Source organism: Periplaneta americana, chromosome 3 (assembly GCF_040183065.1).
Source record: "Periplaneta americana isolate PAMFEO1 chromosome 3, P.americana_PAMFEO1_priV1, whole genome shotgun sequence".
Lineage (NCBI taxonomy): Eukaryota > Metazoa > Arthropoda > Insecta > Blattodea > Blattidae > Periplaneta > Periplaneta americana.
The window spans coordinates 194,388,152-194,410,298 of NC_091119.1; the positions used below are offsets into that span (position 1 = coordinate 194,388,152).

Here is a 22,147-nt window from a genome sequence, read left to right on the forward strand (position 1 = left end):
AAAACGCTCAAATCCCATCGCCCTGGGCCAGGATCGAACCTGCAACCTCGAGCATAGAAGGCCAGCACTATACCAACTACACTACCAAGGTCGACAATATATAAGCAGAACTGGAATTCAATTATTAGGTTAAATTGCAGACTGCTTCTCGAAAAAGACAGGTTTCATAAGCAGAACTTCCTTTTGAAAAGATATTTGAATGAAATTTTCGTGCTTCTATATATACCATATGATGGCAATAAAAATTGTGCACTTCATTTTAAATATAACAAAAATTTGTAAAAATTATTTTACTGAAGTTTTCTCTTATATTTCGCGTTTTTATATGTTTGAATTTGTAAGAAAATTCTTCGTAAATATTATTCAGACTTGATTTCCAAATGTCACAAATAATTGTGAACAATAATACGAAAATTATTGCACAGAAGTTTTCTTTCTACCTATTGTATTTTCATATGTATCAAGTTCTAGAGCTATCTGAACACATTTGCAGTCTATACAGCAACCTGAACACATCTTCATTCTATCTTCAGTGTATAAAAATTTGTAAATATTAATATGAAAGTTATCTTACGGATGTCTTCTTTTCTATCAGTTCTCCTGTTCTTTTGTCAAGCTCCTTAGTTTCTTCCTCACCATCTTTCATTTTCTGCTTTGTGTCTTGTATCTTCTGACGAACTGAGTCCAGTTTCTCCTTAGTCTTTCCACTAGTTTCCTGCAACATTTCATTACATACGTGGTACAGTCATTAAGTTCTAATACTGAGCGCATAGTGGCGTTGTGGTGCACTATAGCGCATAGGTGGCGCCATGGTATGATACCTTGTCAGTCTCTCGACCCAACAAGAGACAGTTCAGTGCATGCACTGTAAGCTGAACTACGGTCTTTGTTGTGACGGTGATTTGAATGTGCACGTCGGAACCCGAGATGTCACAGTTTGAGCAACGGGCAAACATCAAGTTCTGCCAGGAATTAGGCAAAACTGCTGCCGAAACGTTTCAAATGATGCAGCAAGTTTATGGTGAGGACACAGTGAGTCGCAGTGTTGTGTTTAGGTGGCACCGACGTTTTTTGCAAGGAAGAGACAGTTTGGAAGATGATGTGCGTACTGGTCGGCCACAAACAATTCGAACTGAACGCAAGCTCCAAGAAGTTGCAACGTTGGTGTGTGCTAACCGCTCCCAATCAGTAGACGATATCGCAGCAACAGTAGGGGTCAGCCATGGTACTTGCTACAAAATTCTGTCTGATGACCTGAACATGTCTCGTGTTACCCAGCACAGTATGCCACGAATCCTGTCGCAAGACCAACGTGATGATCGCATGACGATTTGTGGTGACCTCATCAGTAGTGCTGATGATGATCCGACGTTTCTCAACCGGATAATAACTGGAGACGAAACTTAGTGTTTCCTTTACGATCCGCAACTGAAACGACAATCCGCCACCTGGAAAACGCCGTTATCACCACGACAGAAAAAACCGCGACAAGACAGGTCAAAAGGCAAGGTGATGCTTGAACTGTTTTTTATTCAAATGGAATTGTTCACATGGAATTCATCCCAGAAGGTGCAATTGTGAACAAAACCCACTACAAAGAGATCCTTGGCCGTTTACGAGATTCAATTCGCCGTAAGCGACTTGAGCTATGGCGTACAAAGAATTGGCTGTTGCTACATGACAATGCCCCTGCACATCGCTCTGTCCTTGTCCAAGAGGAACTTGCAAGACAACATGTGACAGTTCTTCCACGCCTTCCGTACTCACCTGATCTCGCACCATGCGATTTTTTTCTCTTTCCTCGCATGAAAGCAACCCTACGTGGGCGTAGATTTCATTCTTCCGAAGAGGTCATGACTGCCACAAGAGAAGCCATACGGGACCTTCCTGCCAACATCTTTCAACGGTGCTTCCAGCAGCTATACCAATGTTGGCAAACGTGCATAATGGCCAACGGAGACTATTTTGAGGGAGGATGTGGTTCTGTTTAAATGTATGACGTGTTATGCGGCATCTTGTGATACATCCAGATTCTTGTGGGAGCCTACCCTCCAGGCGTCAAGTCTTAGAACTTAATGACTGTACCACGTATTTTTCAGTAGAATATACATTCTTAAAAAACTAGCAGCAGCAGCAGCAGGAGTAGTAGTAGTAGTCGTAGTAGTAGTGGTGGTGGTGGTAGCATTTTCTAAATGTGCAAAACACAACACAACAGGTTTGTATCTGCAGCAGTTTCCAACGGTTTGCAACCGTAATAAGCATAACACACATTCATTATGAAGAGAATGTAATAAATTGCACTCTGTCTTAGCTGAGTCACTGTGTGTCTTTTCTGCTGTCTGTCAAGGACAGAATGACACAGCTGATTTGGGGGACGGGCATTCATCAACGATGTAGCTTTCACTTGGTGATCTCCATCTCTATTTCTCTGATTCCCTCTCTCGGCACGTACACAATAATAGTTGATATAACATAAAAACTAGTGAGGAATTACAAATCAAGTTAAACATTAAGGGATTCACCAGACATGCAGATAAGGAGAGACGAAGTTGTGAGAATAGTCAGGGCATCTTTAGTAGTTAGTAATAAAACAGAGATGTCCAATTATGAAATCTTATTAAATTTATTAATATAATACAGTAAGTATCTTTAAGAAGGGGGACAAGACTAACTGTAGTAACTTTCGAGGAATATCACTTTTGTTGACGTGGTACAAAATTTTATCCAATATTCTTTTGAGAAGATTAACTCCATATGTAGATGAAATTATTGGGGATCATCAATGTGGTTTTAGGCGTAATAGATCAACTATTCATCAGATATTTTGTATTCGACAGATAATGGAGAAAAAATGGGAATATAAGGGTATAGTGCATCAGTTATTCATAGATTTCAAAAAGGCATATGACTCGGTTAAGAGAGAAGTTTTATATGATATTCTTATTGAATTTGGTATTCCCAAGAAACTAGTTCCATTAATTAAAATATGTGTCAGTGAAACGTACATCAGAGTTTTTATAGGTCAGTTTCTGTCAGATGCGTTTCAAATTCACTGTGGGCTAAAACAAGGAGATGCACTATCACCTTTACATTTTAACTTTGCTCTAGAGTATGCCATTAGAAAAGTCCAGGATAACAGAGAGGGTTTGAAATTGAACAGGTTACATCAGCTGCTTGTCTATGCGGATGACGTGAATATGTTAGGAGAAAATCCACAAACGACAAACGATTAGGGAAAACACTGGAATTTTACTGGAAGCAAGTAAAGAGATAGGTTTGGAAGTAAATCCCAAAAAGACAAAGTATATGATTATGTCTCGTGACGAGAATATTGTACGTAACGGAAATATAAAAATTGGAAATTTATCTTTTGAAGGAGTGGAGAAGTTCAAATATCTGGGAGCAACAAAAAATATAAATGACACTCGGGAGGAAATTAAACACAGAATAAATATGGGAAATGTCTGTTATGATTCGGCTGAGAAGCTTTTGTCATCTACTCTTCTGTCAAAAAATCTGAAAGTTAGAATTTATAAAACAGTTATATTACCGGTTGTTCTGTATGGTTGTGAAACTTGGACTCTCACTTTGAGAGAGGAACAGAGATTAAGGGTGTTTGAGAATAAGGTGCTTAGGAAAATATTTGGGGCTAAGCGGGATGAAGTTACAGGAGAATGGAGAAAGTTACACAACACAGAACTGCACGCATTGTATTGTTCACCTGACATAATTAGGAACATTAAATCCAGACGTCTGAGATGGGCAGGGCATGTAGCACGTATGGGCGAATCCAGAAATGCATATAGAGTGTTAGTTGGGAGGTCGGAGGTAAAAAGACCTTTAGGGAGGCCGAGACGTAGATGGGAAGATAATATTAAAATGGATTTGAGGGAGGTGGGGTGTGATGATAGAGACTGGATTAATCTTGCACAGGATAGGGACCGATGGCGGGCTTATGTGAGGGCGGCAATGAACCTCCGGGTTCCTTAAAAGCCAATAAGTAAATAAGTAAGTTTTAATCCAGCAAAGCGCCATGAGTTTGCAGATGCAAGCAGTGACGGTGGGGGGGGGGGGGGGACCTGCTGGGATTCATAGTATGCTTGCAAGCACATATGAGGTACATATGTGTATCAGAGAGAAAGACAGAGGGATGACTCTCTGACGGGAGAATGAAAATGTAGTGTCAGTGTTCTGAAGACTAACATCTGTTCTGTTGGCAAGTTTACAAACTTTATCGCTTAACATTTTCTTTTTTGAGTAATTTTTAACAGACAGACATTAATATAACTTTACCTGTGCAGAAAAATACTGCCATGCCACATATAATCTGTTAAGATGTTCCAGTTCTCGCTGCACCTTTTGATATTCAAGATACTGTGATCGTTCGTCTTGCAGTTTCTGCAACTTTGGACTAATCTCTTCATTTATCACCTGTGTGAAGACAGAGTGAGCAAGTAATGATATCTACATTCAAGTACAGACTTCTTAATTAATATCCTTTGTTGGTATTAACTTAAAATTATAACATCTTTGAAAAACACTGGTTTCACTTTCCATTGCATTAGAACAGCGTTTCTCAAACTATGGTCCGCGGACCACCTGTGGTCTTTGAGGTCTGCCCTTGTGGTCAAGCTGAAAGCTAAGAGTTTGGAAATGACACATGGCAATCGCCTTTCACTTTTTCTCTCAGTACTGACATTTTATGAAATTTATTACCCTATTCGTCTACTGACTTCTCACTCTACTCTCAACAACAAAAGAGGGATTTAAAGCACTATGAACGTGGTGTTCCTCGCCATATTTTCCCTACACATCTGGTGCCGTGCCTGTAACTCAGCCAGGGACCACAAAATTCATAACAGAGGGCCGAACCTTTTCATGTATTTATGACTTTCTTAATAGTTTTGTCGACACCCAGTCTGCACATTGAAATGGTCACGTACTGTACGTCGTACACCAATAATACAACTCTGAGGTCACAATTTGAAACTTATTTTCCAAGTAAATATGACGAATTTTCATGGGTTCGTGATCACTTTCATTGCGATATTAAAAATTACAAACTTACATTGAGTGAAAGAGAACAGTTAATTGAACTCTCGAATGAGACCGGACTTAAATCCAAGTGGAAGGTATGGTTAATTTGAAAAGAAAATATAGTGAATTGTACAATGGTGCTTTAGGGATTATAATTCAGTTTGCTTCTACGTATCTATGTGAGAAAGGGTTTTCATCACAATCTCTAATAAAAACAAAGTACGCTACCGAATCGACTCGATGTATGTGACAATCTCCGACTTATGCTTACCAGTATATATCCAAATATAGAATAATTAATTAATTTGAGTACCAACATTTATTATTTACTTTTTTTTTTTGGTTAATAAGTTAAAGATTATCCAAACTCTAATAGCTTTGAATTAATAAAGAAATAAAAATGAATTTTCTTCTATTAACATTACCTTAATTAGTTAATACTAATATAAAATTAATTCAGTTTAATTAATCAATTAATTCTATGTTAAAATATAAGTATACTGATATTAAAATATGCTACAAAAATGATACATTTTCTTTCAAAGGGAGCAAGAGTAAGGTGGTCCGCAGAACTGTTCTGACTTAAAAAAGTGGTCCCCACTTCAAAAAAGTTTGAGAAACGGTGAATTAGAATATCACACGATGATCAGTCATTGTTTTAAAACAGACACCTCACACTAAAAAAATTAAATTGTTTATCGTGGTCTAAAAATAAGATAATATAGTAAGATAGTAAAAGGTATGAATATTTTATAGCTTAATGTATTCACAGAATATTTATGAAGCATTAATTTTCCATTCAAAATAAAGTAAAAACATGTTTTACACGTAAAGTGTCACATTTGTTGCAAATCCATGTCACATCTGTTACAGAAAACAACATTATTATTTTTAATTACAATAAAAAATCATAGATAGATAATGTCATTCTTTAAGTACTGGTAAAGAATTTTAAAAATATAATTATTCAAAAGAATTAACAGATTATTAAACTAACATAAAATGAAGTCTTGAGGTGGGTGACTTTTGTCACAGCCATTAAAACGCAAAAATTGACGATAAAATTAAAATCTTCAGAGCAATAATGATGAAAAGTCACATGACTAAGAAAGACCACAAGGTGACAGGGTGAGAACGGAACATAAAAAAAATTATTTACATTTTTAAAAATGAACTTCTAAACTGTGTACATATCATATCTGTGATGTCAGAATTAATTTAGTGCTGTAATATAAACTGGAGAAATTAGGTTCAACCTCTATATGCTGACCCAATTTATCATGAAGTTTATTATGCAAAATTTTTAGGGGGGGGGGGGGAAACAGGTTTCACTTCTCACAATTCTTTAATATCATTAAATTAAAAACAATTTTATGCTGTAATTGAAACACAAATTTATAACCACTAACAGTTATGAAATCTTCGTTTACACTTACAGTGTGCAAAAAGTAACAACAAACAAAGACAATAACACTGGTTACAATACCGCGTTTAATTCTTTCAGTTTTGCATCCTTCTTCTCGATGGTCTTTTGTGACTGCTGCTTCTTACATTCATACATTCTAGTGCCTGCAGCTTCCTCAATCATTGCAAGAATCTGAAAAATGACAATATGATGCAAGTCAACAAACAATCCGTATTTTAAATTTCAAATCAATCGATTACCTTATTTTCACATATCCACAGAAAAATGAGAGACAAACTCCAATGACCATGTAAGCCATTAGGCCTATTCAAGGAAATTTGATAGTCAAAATGAAAGCAATTCATGAAGGATATTAGGAAGTGCCACAATCTGTAGAAGACAACAACTATGCCCGTGTGCACCATTCTCGATTAAAATTTGACCATGGTTAAGTCGGCACTTGGCCATCTTCAACGCCAATTTGCGCAGTATCAATCTCGATCAAAGTTAAACAAGCGAGTTGATGATGATCAAATTTGATCACAGGTGTGGGACCGATTATCTTGAATTGAACATGGTCAAGTCGAGAAAACCAAAATGGCGGCACGATTTGACGTACTTGATGGAATTGAAGATGAAATGATGTATCTTGAACACGCAAATCACTGCAGAAATAACAGAATTGGTGTTATTGTAGAAGGAGTAAGTTTGTAGATGAATAATAAAAATGTTCTTTTTTCTCAAAATAGACTAATGTTTTATATATGTTTCTGCTTTGGAAGATCGGGACTTTACTTGAGGACAAAATGTTATTTAGGCCTAATTGTCCAATTTTGTTAACATAATAATACCTGAGGTAGTTATTCTATGCCGGTAATAATATAGCAAAACTAAATGACCATTTTGTAGAATGAGAGATTATCACTTATTAGCTATAGATTTGCCATTTGAAACTATTAGGACCTACATGACGTTTTGGACAATTAGGCTATTTACGCTTGAATTAAGAGAAATTACACGGATACCTTCCTTTCCCTCTTACTCCAAAATTTCAACCTTGTGAACACAAAATAAATGGATAAATTTCAGAATAAGGATACTTTCCTTTCCCTCTTACTCCAAAATTCCAACCTTGTGCACACAAAATAAATTGGCACTAAAAACTCCCTTTTCGTATGCATGATGATGCGTATTCGACATACACAGACAAATTGTTTTTTTTTTAATTTTAAAATAATTGTTAGCGAGGTATCCGTATACTGAAATTTTCCCAAATAAATTATTGGCACTGAAATGTGTCTTTTCGTAAGCAAGATGATGAGCATTCGACAAACACATACAAATCTGCTCTTTTTAGTAGCCTATTTCAAGATAATTGTCAGTGAGATATCCGTATACTGAAATTTTCTCAATTATTATCAATAATATGAAATAACCACTGTACAAATTACGTTACAAATTATGTGGAATTATGTAAACACGTATAACTCATGTGAATTGTGAGGTTAAATCCAACCAGGTAGCCTGCTATTCTCTTAGAGAACTTCCGTCAGTACTTTTATTCTATAATATGGATGCATAATTGCTGACGAGTTCTAAAGGAATTCTCACTTCGAACTGTGAGAAGTTTGGTGCTCTTTTCTTTTTTTTTTTTCTTCCATGATTATTGAAACTTGTTATTTGAAAATTGCGAGGATGTTTGAAAGCAGTCCGACAAACAAAAACGAAGCGATAATTGACAGAGTGCGTTCGTTCTTTGTTTTATACGCGGTAACCTAGCGCTCAGATGATTCTTCTCAAGCGACCCTACCGTCAGCTGATGGTACTGAGTTGATCGAGGGAAAATGTCGGTGCACCGCATCTGTAACTTGATCATTGTCAAGAATTAACCATGTTTCCGTGATTACTGATAAACTGGCTAGATGATCGAGAATGGTGCACACAGCCACTAGTCTTTAGCATGTGTGCACTCAAGCTCTGCAAGTTCCTGTTTCAATCACGTCAGTTTTATTTCCCTATATACGAGTACAGTCCTTTCTTCTTTAAAAAATGCCCACATCTTCACAAGTTACATCAAATTTGATATTTGAATATACAGAGCTTTAGTAGCAAGTTTTCTTTTACATATTAATAAAGCCCTGCACTTACTTTCAATAGCAGAAAAAGAATGGAAAAACTTACCTCTGGTGGTTTCATATTTAGCACTTTCGTAATTCTTCCTTGCATAATGAGAAAATGTGGATTATTTACATTAAGTTGGACTGAACAAAACAGGTCCTTAACCCTGTTGTTCTGGACATTTGAGCCATTGATAAGGTACTTGTTCTTGCCGCCTGTAACAATCTACAAGAAACAAAACATCCAAGTGAATTCTTGATCACAATAATGTAATTGTTTTCTGAATGTGCAATATACTTTATTTACAAGGAGCAGGTTTTCTGATCTGAGGTTGAGGTCATGCATGGTTTCAAAAGCTGCCTGAGTTGATCACCATGATAATTTTTTTTTCGTGGTTTTCCCCAACTGTAAGGCGAATGTCAGATAATAAATAGTGATAGATTTATTGACATTAGTTCACAAAAGTACAAAACTTAATAATTTAACAAAAAGATATATATACAAAAGTAGTTATACATAATAAATATACAATTTCCTAAACTATAGTCCCATCACTCTAATTTCCGGCAGCCAATCGCGTTGCAGGTCAGCTACATTTAAAACGTGTGCGTCTTGTGATTCACTGATTCATTTCTTAAGGCTCGAAAAATACTTAATATAATCGCCCGCCATTTTAGCTCTTTCGTTGGCGTTCGCAGAAAGCACACGAAGACGTTATTTGCCGCTCAATTATTTGCTGAATTACATTGCGTTTGATTTATTATGATAGGAGCTACGACATGATAATGTTTAACGGTGTGGCAAATAGATTCCTCGTATGGTAGCTCGGCAACGTAAGAACAAAAATGGCGAAGGATACTACCTACCTAGACTTTATAGAGCCTTCACTTCCTAAGACGTAAGCAAAGAGGAGGAGTCACGCCGGAAATAACAGCGTCGGGACTATAATTAATTTATCGCAAATTTCAATAATTTATTGGTTCAAATTTGCACTTACGTCTGGTTTTAGTGCATGTTTAAACCAATCGTAATAACCATTAAGACTTTAAACCTTATTTATCTGCTCCTTTTCACAATTTACTACCATAAATATGTAAGGCGAATGTCAGATAATAGACAGCAAATCCTAGGTTTCACCTTGTCAGAATAATAGCTCAATATAATGATAACCTCATAGTTGGCAAAACTTAGTTGTCATTAATTAAAAGTTCATGTACATACCGGTACCTAAGTATTTAATTAGACCTAATGTCATGCACACCCCATGCCAAAGAGTCCCATTGTGTTGTTCGTCTGAAAGTGCAAGTCAACGTAAATATAAAAATCTTAAAGGACTTCTGAGGAGAAATGGACTGTTGCATAATACAGGTTCTGATAATGCACAGGTTGGTACACCTGTGAAGTGGATGATGCAACAACAATGAAAATTACGTCAGTTGCAGTTGAAGCCTTAAGGAAAAAGGACGTCTATAGCATACTCTGTGTTTAGGCAATGAGAGCTAGAAATGGAGCACACATGGGTCTCGGGTACAGTGACAATAATTATTGATGATCAAAGATTGAATCTTTACCTGGCAACAATGCCACAGAAATCCACAGTGCTCTGAATGGAGTTTGTGATGAATTATAGTGGATTGCAGTACAGTTTCTCGTACATCAACGAAAACATCAACAAATGAACAAAGGGTGAAATTTGTGGCAGAGCTCTTGAAGAAGATTGTTGAGCGATGTGTGAGGAACTTTCAGAAGCTATGGGGATCCTCCCAACTTCAACATTCAGTATTTTGACAAATGATTTGAAGAAGACACAAATTTCTGTGCGAATGGTCCTTCACTGTTTGACTGCTGAAAAGAAGCAGAAACAACTGAACATTGCAAACTTGCAGAAACAAAGATTCGACATTGAAGGTCAAGCTTTTTTTTTCTTCGAATTGTTGCTATTGATGAAATGTGGATTAGACACTTCGAGCCGGAATTGAAATCACAGTCAAACGAGTTTTTACCACATAAAGATTCGATCTTAATGTACGATCTTCGATCTTCAATTGTCACAGTACCCGAGACATGTGCACGCTCCATTTCTAGCTCTCATTACCTAAACATAGAGTATACTATGAATAAAACGAATATACGTCCTTCTTCCTTAAGCCTTCAACTGCAATTGATGTAATTTTCATTGTTGTTGCGTCATCCACTTCACAGCTCTACCAACCTGTGCATTATCAGAACCTGATTATACAATAGTCTATCTCTCCTCAGAAGATTTTTATATTTATGTTGACTTGCACTCTTAAACGCACAATACAGCAGGACTCTTTGACGTAGGTTGTGCATGACATTATATCTAATCAAATACAGCAGAGAGTAGGAAAGTGTCAGAGATGCCCAAATGAGCAATCACAGAGATAAGTATAGACATAGTTATGAAATAATATTAATATTTTTGTAATCCTACTTGTCTTGTAACGGTGATCTCTTCATGCTGTTCATATCCTAATGGACTTTGGCTGGTGTTGCGATTATCGAATGTGAGTGTCACACTTGCCTTGGTGATACCTGCTTGTCCACCTTTATAAATCAGTTCTTGAAGACTGCCAGCACGTACCTTGAAACAATAACATAAAAACTAATTTGAAGCAGTTCTGGTAATTTTGGAAATGTACAACTACTATGCTCTCATTTTATAGATTCATTCATACTGTTCTGTCCAAGGGCAGGTCTTTCACTGCCAACCCAGCATTCTCCAGTCTTTCCTATTTTCTGCCTTCCTCTTTGTCTGCATTAAGATCCATATACATCTTCAGAATCTTTTACTGTACAAAGATTCATCATGTCATGTCTGCAGTTTTTCTTGGGAAGAGTAAATGTGGTAGCTTCCCCTTGCTTTCCGCACACCACTCTCTCTTTCGCATCTTAAAAAATCCCAGGGGACCTCAGCATGGAGGTGAGGAGAGTGGATTTGACTAATTATGCACTCTATACTTCATCGAAATTCACCACAAGGGTTAAATATCAGTTCTATCAGAGTTTTTGACCTGATCAAAGACAGGAAATCCCAATTAGCCTTTGTCCCCCCTTTTATAGATTATTTACTGGTAAGTCAGATGCGTTTCCAATTCACTGTAGGCTAAAGCAAGGAGATGCACTATCACCTTTACTTTTTAACTTTGCTCTAGAGTATGCCATTAGGAAAGTCCAGGATAACAGGCAGGGTTTGGAATTGAACGAGTTACATCAGCTGCTTGTCTATGCGGATGACATGAATATGTTAGGAGAAAATCCACAAACGATTAGGAAAAACACGGAAATTTTACTTGAAGCAAGTAAAGAGATAGGTTCGGAAGTAAATCCCGAAAAGACAACGTATATGATTATGTCTCGTGACCATAATATTGTACGAAATGGAAATATAAAAATTGGAAATTTATCTTTTGAAGAGGTGGAGAAGTTCAAATATCTGGGAGCAACAATAACAAATATAAATGATACTCGGGAGGAAATTAAACACAGAATAAATATGGGAAATGCCTGTTATTATTGGGTTGAGAAACTTTTATCATCCAGTCTGCCGTCAAAAAATCTGAAAGTTAGAATTTATAAAACAGCTATATTACCGGTTGTTCTGTATGGTTGTGAAACTTGGACTCTCACTTGGAGAGAGGAACAGAGATTAAGGGTGTTGGAGAATAAGGTTCTTAGGAAAATATTTGGGGCTCAGAGGGATGAAGTTACAGGAGAATGGAGAAAGTTACACAACACAGAACTGCATGCATTGTATTCTTCACCTGACATAATTAGGAACATTAAATCCAGACTTTTGAGACTGGCAGGGCATGTAGCACGTATGGGCGAATCCAGAAATGCATATAGAGTGTTAGTTGGGAGGCCGGAGGGAAAAAGACCTTTAGGGAGGCCGAGACGTAGATGGGAAAATAATATTAAAATGGATTTGAGGGAGATGGGATATGATGATAGAGAATGGATTAATCTTGCTCAGGATAGGGACCGATGGCGGGCTTATGTGAGGGCAGCAATGAACCTCCGGGTTCCTTAAAAGCCAGTAAGTAAGTATTTAAGTGATTTGTCATGTGCTGCAATGTCGAAACAGGAACGTGTGAAATAAAGTACAAAACACAGTAGCCTAACCATATTTACTAGGTAGGCTATTGTAAAACAATTCAACTGATTTTGTGTGCAGTTGTGATGGACATACAGTATGTAACACAGTGAATGAAAAACGGTTCCTCTTTCATTTTAAAGGTTATTTAAGTGTTTAAGTTATTCTGTCATGTGTTCCAAAGTCTGTATAGTAGTGCTTACCTGTATTCTAACTTTAGTCACAGACTGAAGTACACTGCTCGGCGGAAATGATTATGACAAATTAAACACCCGTCACTCTGACATTTTTACAATTGAGTTACCAAAGAAAGGTATGATATATTTACGTACTTTGCTTCTCGCCAAGTCATATGATCCGTAAACATAGGAGAAATTAAGCGACGACGTCAATTTCGCACCAAAATAAGGATGGAAAGGTGCTTTAAAGTGGTAGCCGGTGGAGAGACAGGATCGCATGCCGTCTCTTTGTAGGTACATAGAAAGCGAGGGATAAACTCCAGAACACGGATTGCACCCTTCCCCTCTACCCCCACCACACCTACCTTGCAACAAGTTACTTGCCCTGCAGACTCCTCCCTCTCTCGCGTTCTCACGCCTCATCTCGCTTGACACGAGATTTCAATATCGTGGCGAGATTTTCCTTGGTAACGCAACTGTAAAGAATTAGCGACATTTATCGTTGACAACTATTTCTATTATCAGTAACAAGGATACGTACGGTTTAGATGATGAGAAACATCTGTGACAAATAGCACCACTGTAACCCACTGTCAGTGACAACTTCACTGCCAGTGATAAGTAACCCCATTGTCTGTGACGAGGTTAGGATGGTTTTGATGACAGCAGTTTACAACCAGAGTTTACCTATAGTTCAATCGCTAATTGCACGAAGTGTAAGAAAAAGTGGCCGGTGCTTGAGCCCTCCGTATAATTACCTGGACTAAATTTGTTATCCCAAGAACAAAACAAATAGCATCAAGAATATTCGATTTTCCACTGCCGTTTAATCCTGTTATTGCATTGAATTCTCTGTCGAATCCATTTATTTCCGTTCGATGACCGTATGATTTGAAACCATCAATGATTATAGATTTCAAATACATTTTCTTTAAAAATTTAGTGCTTTTAAAAATAAAATTGATCGTTTCATTTCACATTGCACTTTTGATGCTCACTTTTCCCGCGCAGATGTTCACATTTTATAAACATTCTCAGGACACTGTAACCGACAAGTTGTTCACGCCTTTAGGTCCAGTGCTGCCAACTCGATTCCTAAAAACTCGCTAAGCTACAGTGCAGAAACCGCTAAATTGCTATATTTACAATGTACAAATAAGATTATTTTACCTCTGTGAGTGTTAAAAAACCTCTAAATCCCTATATGAGCCATACAAATTTCATAAATTTTACCCCCTGAACTAACAATGAAAAACGCTAGATCTAGCGGGAAAACCGCTGAATTCGCAACTGTTTACGTCAGGGATGCCAAATTAAGAGTGATATGTATTGCGCTATCAGAAGATATGTAAAATTATCGAGTTATGCAACATTTATTGTGAAATCTATAACAAGAAGACTTCTAGACCTGTAAATGTTATATTTGATACGAAAACATAATGGCATTCATTGCTGTATCAACGCCATTTGATGGAGATTGCTAGATTGAACGCGGGAATTTGAACTCAGGAAATTTCAGGCATCCCAAGAATTTCATAACAAAGGTGTCTGTCACATAATAAACACAACCTTGAAAACCATCACTCTTGTCCACACTATTATTTCAAAGTAAGAAGGACTACAATTCGATGATCTTTACTGTAACTAAGAGACCGAATTAACATTTTTCCTCTAAGTAACCAGCATCATGGATTCGGAAGAGTGCAAGTCGTTAGTTATCTCGAAGGAAAATACTCCATTTTTATTATTTTGATCCACGGTAGAATTCTAATTTTTACTCCATTTGCATTGTATTTTTGGTCCAGAGGAAATCCGCATTTTTTTACGAAAATATTCTTGTTTTATTCACAGACTCAGGCTACCAATTCTTTGATACAGAGAAAATATTCGTCTTTAACTCAAAAAGGCCTTAGCATCGTCTCACCTCTTTTTATCTTCTCAGGTCGTACCACTATTTAAAATAAATTATAAACTATTAGTTCCTGAAATTAATTTTGAAATACGATCCAATAGGAAAACGGAACTATTAAAAGAATACAGGATGAGCAGTGAGACCGAAACAGACTTATAGGCCTAGATCCTTGACTGCTTGATGATGATGATGATGATGATGATGATGATGATGATGATGATGATGATGATGAAACTGTTACGGTAATAAGAATATTAGTAGAGAAGATGAGATGAGAAAAATTACGAAGAAACAGAAATCATCTCGAAATACAAGAGTCTTTAATACGTCCAAATATTTATAAGCACACAGTGCAAATTACTTGACCTATTCTTTAGACTTACAGTAGGCCTATTGTATCATGGTCGAAGGTAGCATGCCTAAACTTACGTTATGGAATGAGCACTAGTTCGAGTCCTCAAGGGGAAAGAAATTATTTCATCACACTGTTTTTAATTTATTCATACAAAGTAATACAACTAGGGGAACAACTGAAATGTAGTATAAATTGAATGCATATTTCCAAAGAAAGAAACGGGGGCAATTGTAACAAACTAAGTTAAACTAAATTAAATTAGGTTTCCAATTCTTAAATTTGCATACCCTTGTTCGCCCAATTATGGAATATGGAGCAGTAGGTTGGGATCCGTACAGACAAAACCAAATCGAGTCAATAGAAAAGGTCCAACGCAAGGCCGCAAAATATGTCAAAATGGGGAAGGGACATGGTGAGGAGATAGTAAAAGACTTAGGGTGGGAACTTCTCAAATCAAGGCGACGAAAACCAGACTCACTGCATTGTTTAAGGCAAAAATGGGACCGATATCAATGCTAGATTAACAACACCATCATACTTAGGAAGGGCTGATCATATTAGGAAGTTTAAATGTAGAAAACAGAACGGACGTGGCAAAATTTTCCTTTGTTAACCACACAATAGTAGACTGGAACAGCTTACCTGCGGCAATCTTTCAGGGTGGTCCTCTTAAAATCAATACATTTAAGGAAAGATTGAGAAGATTAGACTGAAAATGTAAGTGGAGGTGCAGTGTAATTATTTAAGTTGTGTCATGTACTTAATTGAATTGATATATAATTAATTAAGTTGATATGTAATTATTAAGTTGATATGTAAAATAATTAAGTTGATATGTAATTAATTAAGATGATATGTAATTAAGTTGGTATGTAATTAATTAAAGTGATATGTAATTATTTAAATTGGTAATAGTTGGGTGAAATAGAAGTACTTATAAGTTAGATTTACTTTTGCTTATCGTAGGCGTTATCATAGAATAGTTTTTAATTATAGTCCTAGGTTTATTGCATCTACTATTTATAGATTTACGTTTATTTTATTTTATTTCATTTAGGTTTATTTTATTTTATTTCATGTAATTGTAATTATTGTACATTATATATCACTGCCACCGGGTGTATACCCAATTGTAGTGTTAATAAATACATACATACTTACCAAGCTTCGTCTCATGAACATTTATATGAGGTTGTAAAAAATTAAGCCATTTAATAATGCAATAACCTTTTCATACCAAAAGTTGACGAGTTTAATAAACAAATGAAATTTAAATTGTCTCCTCATATACATCCCTGACGGCATCCATGTTCTCAGCTGTTGTAAGTGGATGAACTAAGGATATGAAATATGAAAAACATATGGAATAAATGTAGAAATTTATTCTTTTGAAATTATATTATTCCAAAATTCATACTTTCTTCTGATTTCTAACTTCGAAAAGATAATTACATCTAGGAAATATTAGTATAACATATATATAAAAATTGTTATCCAAAAAAATAACTTAACATTTCTATTAAAGCAATATTGTTTATGATAATATTTGACAGTAGATTGTTTATCTACACTGATATAAGTTAATTTGTACAATAGAACTATAATTGTTTTTATACAAATAAAATACATTTCCACTTAGATATTTATTTTAAATATACCTACTAATTTCATTGTATTATAACAAATAATTTTCAATTAACGTTGCACATAGTGTTCATAGTACCTAAGAAAACTAAAGAAGGTAAACTTGCGAAATCTAAATGAGGCAGTAGAGCAGAGTGGACAGCTTCAAATACTTGGGATGCACTATAAGCAGTAACATGAGCTGCTGCCAGGAAGTCAAAAGGAGAACAGCAATGGCAAAGGAAGCTTTTAATACAAAAAGGAGCATCTTCTGCAGACCTCTGGAGAAAGAACTAAGGAAGAGGCTACTGAAGTGCTTTGTATGGAGTGTAGCATTGTATGGGGAGAAACATGGACATTACGATGAAGTGAAGAGAAACGACTAGAAGCATTTGAAGTGTGGATATGGAGAAGAATGGAGCGTGTGAAATGGACAGACAGAATAAGAAACTAAGCCATATTGAAAAGAGTGGATGAAGAAAGAATGATACTGAAATTTATCAGAATGAGGAAAAGGAATTGGCTAGGTCAGTGATAGAGAAGAAACTGCCTACTGAAGGATGCACTGGAAGGAATGGTGAACGGAAGAAGAGTTTGGGGCAGAAGAAGATATCAGATGATAGACAACATTAAGATATATATCGTATGAGAGACTGAGGAAGGAGGAAAAGAGGGAAGATAGGGGAATGCTGAGTTTGCAGTGAAAGACTTGCCCTTGGGCAGGAAACTATGAAGGAATAAATTTACAATCTATACACATTTCCAAATTGTTTTTATAACACAGCAAGTATATATTGTGTCTTACAGATAATTGAGCGTCTTTTATTTCGATCACATCTCTACGGGTAAAAAAAACATGATCATTATTACCTTGTAATTAATATTTCATACTATGAAAGAAAAAAATCTAACTCGTAAAGTAGGAAATGTGGTACTACTTTAAAATAATTATAAACAAATATTTAGATTTCAGCTTTGATGTAGATCATTCTCTTCAGAACTTAACATTAGATTTCTTATTAAAATACGTTATTTCATAAGAAATGTCAAAGCACACTTGATTTCCGTAAATCTTGTAGATCTTGCAACTGAGATCGTCAATCCTTATTTTTCTGAATTTAAAATTATGCTGCTGTTAATGTTTTAGAAACAGTGAAACATTTCTTAACACATTTTGATGTAACTGAACAAATTATGGAACAGTTATCACAATTTGAGGACATGGTTTCTTTCTTAGGAACAAGCAGTCCAAAATAACTGACATTTTTGTAAAATAATCACACGTTATTAAATAAAGATCACATAGGAAGAACAAGATTTAGTCAATTTCGTAAAAGTTTTCTGAATTGCAGTTTGAGATGTAATATATCAGCCAGCTTTGACTCAGCAGACAGCATCTAGGGTCCACTGCCTCCTAGAGGAGCGGTAGTACATGTGGGGCTTTGGATTCGATTTGTGCTTCATTCATAACGTTAAGATTTCCTACAAATAACCTTACATTCTTCAAGAATATGTGTTATGAATTTGAATACCGGTACCATACTATATTAGACTCAAAGATGGCTTAATTTTCAAGTTTTAAATTCCTCTTTCAAAATTTTACTAAATTGACTCGTTTTTCCTGTATGGTCTTGAAATGCTATTTCAAATGTTATTAAATGTCTTTTGTTTTTCTCACTTAAGTATGCGTTTTTCCTACAGACTCCATGAAACATATAAATTAATCCATTTTGAATCTTGCGTACTTACTTGTGTTAATTATGTAAGTCTGTGAGGCTTACAGCTGTTTCGGTGCTTCATCACACCATCCTCAGAGCCTACTAGATCTCGGCGTCATCTCGAATTTCTCTGCCTATTGTGTGGGTGTGTTTGATTGTTGAAGAAAAGTGGAGTCAAATAGTGTGTGTGTACTGAAATTGATCTGTGTGTTGAGAATTTGATCAGGGTGTGTTTTAGTGTGTCTGTATATTTCGTATTGTTCTAGTGTGTTGAGTTTTTGGTTCTTGGGTTGTATGTGTAGGATTTCCATGTCCGCATTTATGTTATTGTATGTATGGTTAGCATTGGTTATGTGATCGGAGTATGTAGATGTGTTGTGTCCTCTGGTTATTGCTTTAATATGTTCTTTGTAGCGTGTTTGGAATGATCTGCCTGTCTGTCCAATGTAGAACTTGCCGCAGCTATTACATGTGAGTTTGTATACCTACACCTGTGTGGTCATATTTATTTGTTTGTATTTTTTGTGTGTTGAGATGTCTTTGTAGTGTGTTTTCTGTTCTGTATGCTATGCTGTATTTCTGCTTTCTGAATGAAGATGCGATCTTATGTGTGCTTTTGTTTTCTTATGTTAGTGTGATGTATTTTTTGTGTTCTTGTGTTTGTGTTGTGTTTTGCGTGTTTTTGTGTTTGTTAAGTTTTTGTTTTGTCTTTCTTATGATGTTGTAAGCCGCACAGACTTACATAATTAACACGAGTAAGTCCGCTAGTTAATCAATTATTTATATAAATTAAGTTTTACTGTAGGCTACCTGCTGTATGTAATTTATTTTTGACAGCAGTGGTGAACTTAATTATTTCAGACGTTGGCAAAGATGAGACACAAAAGTACTGGTCATTTAATTTACCAGCTTATTTTCTGGACTTATTATATTGATATTATTGAAGCTTTTAAATATTATTTACAATATTTTTATTTGTGTGTTACGAATAAAGATATACAGTAATATCTTCCATATTGTTTTTTTTTTTTTTTTAATATTTTAATTCCTATCAAGGCAAGAGAAAAAAGTGTGACCTCTTTAATCATAAGGAATTCCTCAAAAGAAACAGCTGCAAAATATCTGGCACAATGAAAATAAAATAAACAATTAACTAAGAACTTGTTAAAATTACCAATATACTTTATCTATACAATTTACAGACAGTACCGGTACTGTATCATATGTATATTTGAAAAGTATTTTGTTTACAAATCTTCAGTAATTGAAGATATTTTCTTGCTTGTGAAGGCTGAAATTTCGTAATTTCATGCATCACTGTAAGTCCACAGGCACATTATTCTTTCCTGAGTTGCACTGAAAGTGTCCACAAAATTGTGATTTTAAAAACTCGCTATCTTCAATTCTTTTACTCTACATGCTTCGTACATAAAACTCGATATATTATGTAAAGTTTATATACATATCATTTTATATTAAGAGAAATATACAATTGATACAATAATCTATGAGTTAGGCCAAACATATCATGAGATTTGGTAACCCACTGTCTACAGAACTTAAAATGTTTCTGTATAATATTTTAGCTAGAAAAAGATATTAACTATCTTTGAATTAAAAATCGCACTAACACAGTGTTAGATTTTTTTCACTGCTACGGTACTCAGATGTCACATCCATACACGACCCCCGTGTTTCACTTCACAAGAGAAGATCCCCCAACACCATTTGCCCTTCCCCTCGGGCACACTGCAACTTGAACCGATCAGGCACACACATATTCACACACGATTGGAAGCGGAATTGAGCACTGTTACATTGCTTTGGCTGAAATATCTGATGAATCTAAAGTTACTTTAGAAGTCCTAGATTTTGACTCATCAACTTCATTCAAGAGTTCTTCATCCTCTTGTTCATGATCTGCGGCTTCTTTCCTGTAATAAATATGCGGCATATTATTAAAATCCATGTCTCGTAAACATGGAACAAACTTTACCTAACACTTCTTAGAGTTTATAATTAGGAGCCAAGATTCTAAAAAAATATACCCTCTAGAGAAGCTTACAATACAATTTAAGGGTACATGGAAAGAATATGATACTCGAGAGGAAATTAAACACACAATAAATATGGGAAATGCGTGTTATTATTCGGTTGAGAAGCTTTTATCATCCAGTCAGCTGTGCAAAAATCTGAAAGTTAGAATTTATAAAACAGTTATATTACCGGTTGTTCTGTATGGTTGTGAAACTTGGACTCTCAATTTGAGAGAGGAACATAGGTTAAGGGTGTTTGAGAATAAGGGCTTAGGAAAATATTTGGGGCTAAGAGGGATGAAGTTACAGGAGAATGGAGAAAGTTACACAACACAGAACTGCACGCATTGTATTCTTCACCTGACATAATTAGGAACATTAAATCCAGACTTTTGAGATGGGCAGGGCATGTAGCACGTATGGGGGAATCCAGAAATGCATATAGAGTGTTAGTTGGGAGGCCGGAGGGAAAAAGACCTTTAGGGAGGCCGAGGCGTAGATGGGAAGATAATATTAAAATGGATTTGAGGGAGGTGGGATATGATGATAGGGAATGGATTAATCTTGCTCAGGATAGGGATCAATGGCGGGCTTATGTGAGGGCGGCAATGAACATCCAGGTTCATTAAAAGCCAGTAAGTAAGTATGGAAAGAACAATGAAAGTCACAATTCTCTTGAGGGGAGAGGACGATATTTTTTGGTGAAAAATGAGTAAATTTTCAAAAATTGTTTTCTTTTAAAATACTCTCTAATATGTGTGGAATGTATTGCATAAGATTTTGTGGGTATTTGTGCCCTTATCAGATGTTGAGACGCCATTTTTAAACTTCCTGCGAGGACGGTATTTTGTGGTGAAAAATGAGTAAATTTAAAAAAAAAAATTTTTTTCTTTAAAATACCCTGTGATATGTGTGGAATGCATTGCATAACATTTTTTGGGTGTTTGTGCCCTTATCGGATGTTGAGACACCATTTTTAAACTTCCTGCGAGGACGGTATTTTGTGGTGAAGAATGAGTAAATTAAAAAAAAAAAAAATTTTTCTTTAAAATACTCTCTGATCATTTTTTGGGTATTTGTGCCCTTATCGGATGTTGAGGCGCCATTTTTAAACTTTCTGCAAGGACGGTATTTTGTGATGAAGAATGAGTAAATTTTCAAAAAAATGTTTTTTTCTTTAAAATACCCTGTGATATGTGTGGAATGCATTGCATAACATTTTTTGGGTATTTGTGCCCTTATCGGATGTTGAGACGCCATTTTTAAACTTCCTGCGAGGACGGTATTTTGTGGTGAAAAATGAGTAAATTTTCAAAAGAAATTTTTTTTTCTTTAAAATACCCTGTGATATGTGTGGAATGCATTGCATAACATTTTGTGGGTATTTGTACTCTTATCGGATGTTGAGACGCCATTTTTAAACTTCCTGCGAGGACGGTATTTTGTGGTGAAAAATGAGTAAATTTTCAAAAAAATTTTTTTTTCTTTAAAATACCCTGTGTTATGTGTGGGATGCATTGCATAACATTTTGTGGGTATTTGTACCCTTATCGGATGTTGAGACGCCATTTTTAAACTTCCTGCAAGGACGGTATTTTGTGGTGAAAAATGAGTAAATAAAAAAAAAAATGTCTTTAAAATACCCTG

General features: G+C 35.7%; 2 protein-coding genes across 4 annotated transcripts in view; both read right to left on the reverse strand.

Moving 5' to 3' along the window:
• SMC2 (structural maintenance of chromosomes 2) overlaps positions 1-13,912 on the reverse strand; it is a 54,371-nt gene extending 40,459 nt beyond the window's left edge. The window contains exons 1-6 of the mRNA XM_069822420.1: positions 13,615-13,912; positions 11,016-11,165; positions 8,624-8,785; positions 6,524-6,634; positions 4,294-4,431; positions 575-715 (exon numbers count right to left, since the gene is read on the reverse strand). Of these exons, the coding sequence (XP_069678521.1) occupies positions 575-715; positions 4,294-4,431; positions 6,524-6,634; positions 8,624-8,785; positions 11,016-11,165; positions 13,615-13,782 (870 nt within the window). The 5' untranslated portion in view covers positions 13,783-13,912. The remainder of the gene's footprint in view (positions 1-574; positions 716-4,293; positions 4,432-6,523; positions 6,635-8,623; positions 8,786-11,015; positions 11,166-13,614) is intronic.
• A 2,611-nt stretch (positions 13,913-16,523) lies between these two features.
• The window catches only part of LOC138696930 (uncharacterized), a 235,465-nt gene continuing 229,841 nt past the window's right edge, over positions 16,524-22,147 (reverse strand). For 2 of the 3 annotated variants that reach the window (XM_069822425.1, XM_069822426.1), the window contains exon 6: positions 16,524-20,398. In XM_069822425.1, the coding sequence (XP_069678526.1) occupies positions 20,278-20,398 (121 nt within the window). In that variant the 3' untranslated portion in view covers positions 16,524-20,277. The remainder of the gene's footprint in view (positions 20,399-22,147) is intronic. The other variant, XM_069822424.1, reaches the window with a different exon arrangement.